This window comes from Cyprinus carpio, chromosome B7 (genome assembly GCF_018340385.1).
Source record: "Cyprinus carpio isolate SPL01 chromosome B7, ASM1834038v1, whole genome shotgun sequence".
NCBI lineage: Eukaryota > Metazoa > Chordata > Actinopteri > Cypriniformes > Cyprinidae > Cyprinus > Cyprinus carpio.
This window is the reverse complement of record NC_056603.1, coordinates 2,517,520-2,522,252: the sequence shown is the minus strand read 5'-3', so window position 1 is coordinate 2,522,252 and position 4,733 is coordinate 2,517,520. Positions and strand designations below refer to the sequence as shown.

Below are 4,733 nucleotides of genomic sequence, written 5' to 3'. Positions count from 1 at the left end.
AGGAAAAACAGTTCAATAAATTTGTGACAAAAGTTTTATAGTTGTGAAAAAGCACTTCTGTGCTCTATCAATATGCTTGTTTGAATAAAGAGCATCAGAATGCGGCAAAATCAGAATGTAAATCAGTCTCAACGTCTTACGTACAGTACTGACAAAAGATTTTGCATAAAGAGTTGAGTAGATAGTAAAAGACAAGTCTGTTGAGAGAAGACACTTGATTTACTGTTGAGGAGATCAAGCTTCAGTCGCTCCAGAGCAGGTAAATTGGGGTTTGTTGGATTTTTATGTTATGCCTAAATAAGTTGAAATTGGTTAATTTGATGAGTAAACTAATGAAAAACACATTGCCATCATAATTTACATGCTGATTAAGGGGTTTATGTCAAAGGGTGGTTTTTGCATTCACTGATTCTTTCTGCAAGAACATGTTTTGCAGCCATGTCTGCTTCTTCATTTCCAACAAATCCCCTTGATTATAAAGAAAATTATTTCCTTTGCAATATCAGAAACCTAACCAGCATGTCATATTCTTGTCATTTCTTTCTTTCAGTGAACAAACCTGTGAAGACAAGATGATACAGAACAAGATTCAACTCGTTGTTTTTCTCGGTGAGTTTAAGTGAAAGAAACTGAAGTCAGATCAGAGGTTTAGAGCAGCTTAACACTGTTGATTTTCCTGCAGCAGGAATCCTGTCCAAGGCTTCATGTGACCTGTATCGAATCGTCCTGATCGAAGATCCAAAGACATGGACAGAAGCGCAATCCTACTGCAGAGAGAAATACATGGATCTGGCGACGGTTCAGAACGATGAAGACAGAGCCAAACTAAAGGAGGCAGCAAACACTGTGAACTTTCAGTCTGTGGCCTGGATCGGTTTCTACAGAGTCATTTGGCGTTGGTCATATCAAAACACGCCGATCAGCTATGAGATGTGGCTTCCTGGAGATCCGGACATGCCCGACGCAGATGAGGCCTGTGTGGTACAAACCAGTGGAGAATGGGGTGACAGAGACTGTACTGACCAATACGGCTTCTTTTGCCAAACTGGTAAGAAATTATAGAGTACTCATAGATCTCTTTAATTGGAGTTAATAAACAAACAAACAAACATACAATTCATTAAATTCATACTCACATTTATACACACTACAAAAAAAAAAAAATACTCAGTATTTCTGTCTTGTTTTCCAGTACAACTATCTAAACATTCTTAAATCAAGACACATTTACTTGAGAAACAACATGACTTCAGATAACTTAAGATATAAGTCCCTGTTTTTTATTTTAGGCAAATATCCACTTAAATTTGATGAAGATATTGATAAAGCTCTTATCTTAAATCTTTTTGGATCTCCAATAATGTATCTTGATGCAAGGATGATTAGACATTTGTGCTGGAAAACAAGACAAAATACTGAGGAAGTTAATACATTTTTGCAGTGAAACCTGATCTCAACACTTTCTTAAGTCATGTTTTTCAGAAAAAAATCCTTATAGCAGGATGCGATCAATATCATAGGTGACAAATAAGCAGCCTCAAAAGATAACTGGATTAAAAACAGTTTTATTAAAGACACTGCATGAAACTCTGCAGTAACAAATGTGTTGTGTGTTTTCAGCAAAAACATATAAACAACATAAACATCACTTCTCAGTGCTCCATACTGATCTGATACAATTAAAACTGTATTATTGAATTAATATTATTATATAAACAGTGCAATTATCCAATACACAGTAACACACACACAGATCTACTGCTTTGCATTTACACTCCAGACTTAAATCACAGAACTATATTTTCTTTATTATGCTATGTTCATCAGTGTCAATCATCACAGTTCTGGATTCAATCCATCATTTAAATAACGCTGTCGATTCTGAAACTATGAAATGTGCAGATAGCAGCATGACAAATGTATGTTGCATTCAAAAAGTGAGCAAAGAGCGCTGCCTTTATAAAATCACTTTTCCAAGCTATTTTTTGAAGATAAGTTTGTCCATATTTTCTATGAACAAACTTATACACTTACAGTTAATTTTGTATGGCACTTTTTCAAGAATGTTTCTCTGTCCAATCTACTCCTTACAGACACACAGGACACACTTCAGAACAAGTTTATATACATTGACATAGTCATGAACTGGATTGATGCTCAAATTTACTGCAGAACACACTACGTAGACCTGGCCACCATTACAGACGACACAGAGAACACATTCCTCGCAAACATACTTTCTGACGTGGGCCTCAGCGATGCCTGGATCGGTCTGCACAAGAACCTATGGCTGTGGTCAGATAATAGCAGTGTATCGTTGTCCTCTGTGAAATGGGAGTCTGGGCAGCCTGATAACGTGAATGGAAACGAGGATTGTGTGAAAGCCAGTACTGAAGGACTGATGGCTGATGACTCCTGCTCGACTCCACTGCCTTTCTACTGCCGTGAACACAGGAAAATACAGCGTGTGAGATTCACAGTCAAATCAGACGGAGATCTGGACGAATCTGCAGTGATGGAGGCGATAGAGAAGAAGGTGAGATGATCCTGCATGCTATTTTAATATCATTAATATGCCATTATAGTTTAATATGCAGAATAGTAATTTTAGACTATTTTCATATTTTCAGTTTCTATTTTAATTTTAGTTAATTTTGTTGTTTGTGCGTTTGTGTCACTTGTATGTTTGCATGTTTTTAAACATCCTTAAATCAACGTCCATTTACCTGAGAAAGCAAAAAAAAAATGAAATATGAAAATGTGATTATTATTATTTATTTTTCTTTTTGTATAAAACTAGAAAAAAAAAAAATCTAATAAAATAAATCTGCCAATGGGTTCATAAAAATCAGCTAGCTTTCCTTTAAATGGAATCTCGCTTTCCACAGAAATATATTTTTCCTTGTTTTAAGCAAAAATTAATAAATAAATAAAAACTATTTGCTTCTTATCTTCCGTCATTTGAATATTTGTTTATCTAATAATGTTATTTTAGTTGTACTGAAAAACAACAGAACTAAAGTTAGATTAAATGAATTTAAAAAGTAAGATTTATTTTATTTTATTTTTTATTATATTATTTTATTTTATTCTAAGTAATAATTTATTTATTTATTTTATTTAAATAGGGTTTATTTTATTTTTATTGACAAAAAAAGTTTTATTATTTTTTATTTTTTTTTGTATTGTTTTAGTTTACTGACAATTAAACAGCGGTAGATTGATTGATCTGGTTCACTCATGAATGATGTAATCTGGTTTTTAGATTAAGGAGATCCTCTCGGATCAAGACATGAAATTCAGATCCAGCATAAAATGGAGCATCCAGCCTGACGGGAAGATCTTCCAGCAGCAGAAAACACAAGAAAACACACACAAGAGACGCCATGTGAGGAGTTACATCCAATGAAACGCTAGACTCGCAATATACAAGCGATAACTTGTCCAAATATTAACGAATCTTTAAGGAAAAGTCATCCATAATTAATTAAAGATGTTCAACACCATCACATGTAATTAATACAGTCAATGCATAGTAAATTATAAAATAATGATGGAATATACATATATTACACATTATTTATTTCAGTTTGGTATTTGTTTACAAATAAATCTTTCAAGATATCAGGCAAAAATGTAGCTTACGTCTATTAAGTACAGCAATTTTTATTTAATCTATGTTTGATATGCTGTGCAATCGATTAGAAGACTGAACTGACTCAGGATAACACGAGAGCACAGCGTTGTGCAATTCAATGCTGAGATTTGCTATTTCTATTAATGAAATCACTGGAAAAAACAGTTTTCTTCCTCAGTACTTTTCCTCTTGTTTTCCACGACAAGTACTAAAATATTTTGGTAAAACTTTATGTATCTTATTTTTTAACACGGAAGTAAGCCATTTTCTGTGAATGTGCGAGACTTCCGGTTCATTAACCGCTTTTTTTTTATTTACGGGAAATAATGAGAAGAAACACAAAGTGCAGTAAACGGTATGTTTGCTCTGCAAACCAGTGTGTTCGTAATTAAAACAATACATTAAAATAATAATATGGTAAGACCATACCAGTTTGCAATACAAAGCAGCAAAACTAGCTGTTTTTTACAGCTAAAAATAGCTGGACGCGGAAGAGACCAGAAGCCTTGCACAAAAAGTTTACGAATGTCCAGGAAAAATAAGGTGGATAAAGAACAATTCTCACTATTAACTAGAATGCATTTTACTTGCATATTGGCTGTTTATTAGTACTTATAAAGCACATATTAATGCCTTATTTTTTCATGACCATATTCTAGATCAATTAATCCTACCCCATACCTAAACTTAGCAACTACCTTACTAACTATTAACCCTTTAAGCCTAAAGTGTACCCCCCATGAAAATATTCATAATCTTATTACTAAGTAACCACTAAAAGGAATAACACACAATATGTCTCATTTTAAAGCTTAGTACTGCAATTCTTAACAAGCACTTGATCAACACCAAATATGTGTCATATGAAAGCTTAGAGTATGAACTTTACATTGCATGTAGTCAGTTATTTGCTGATTAATAAGAAAAGCATGTTTTCATAATTTATAATACATTATAGTACATAGTACAAAATTCATATGGCAAAAACATCACTCAGCTTAGATAGGAATGTGCCATATATCATTTGAAAGATCTCAGAGTAGAATACAACAATTTGTCAGGTTTTGCTTATAACTTTATAAAACATGTTCAGAAA

At 33.3% G+C, this 4,733-nt stretch overlaps 1 protein-coding gene across 1 annotated transcript; it reads left to right on the top strand.

Moving 5' to 3' along the window:
- The first annotated feature begins 530 nt into the window (after positions 1 to 530).
- Positions 531 to 3,409, top strand: LOC122138076 (macrophage mannose receptor 1-like). The gene is made up of 3 exons (XM_042728880.1): positions 531 to 1,048; positions 2,094 to 2,536; positions 3,266 to 3,409. Exons 1-3 carry the CDS (start codon positions 784 to 786, stop codon positions 3,407 to 3,409), a joined length of 852 nt encoding a protein of 283 aa, XP_042584814.1. The 5' UTR covers positions 531 to 783.
- The last annotated feature ends 1,324 nt before the right edge of the window (positions 3,410 to 4,733 follow it).

Excerpts from the sequence above, each read along its gene's own strand:
- LOC122138076 (XM_042728880.1), top strand. The coding sequence starts at position 784 with ATGGATCTGGCGACGGTTCAGAACGATGAAGACAGAGCCAAACTAAAG. Across the intron at positions 1,049-2,093 it reads CGGCTTCTTTTGCCAAACTG|ACACACAGGACACACTTCAG; the intron begins GTAAGAAATTAT and ends TACTCCTTACAG. Across the intron at positions 2,537-3,265 it reads TGGAGGCGATAGAGAAGAAG|ATTAAGGAGATCCTCTCGGA; the intron begins GTGAGATGATCC and ends TCTGGTTTTTAG.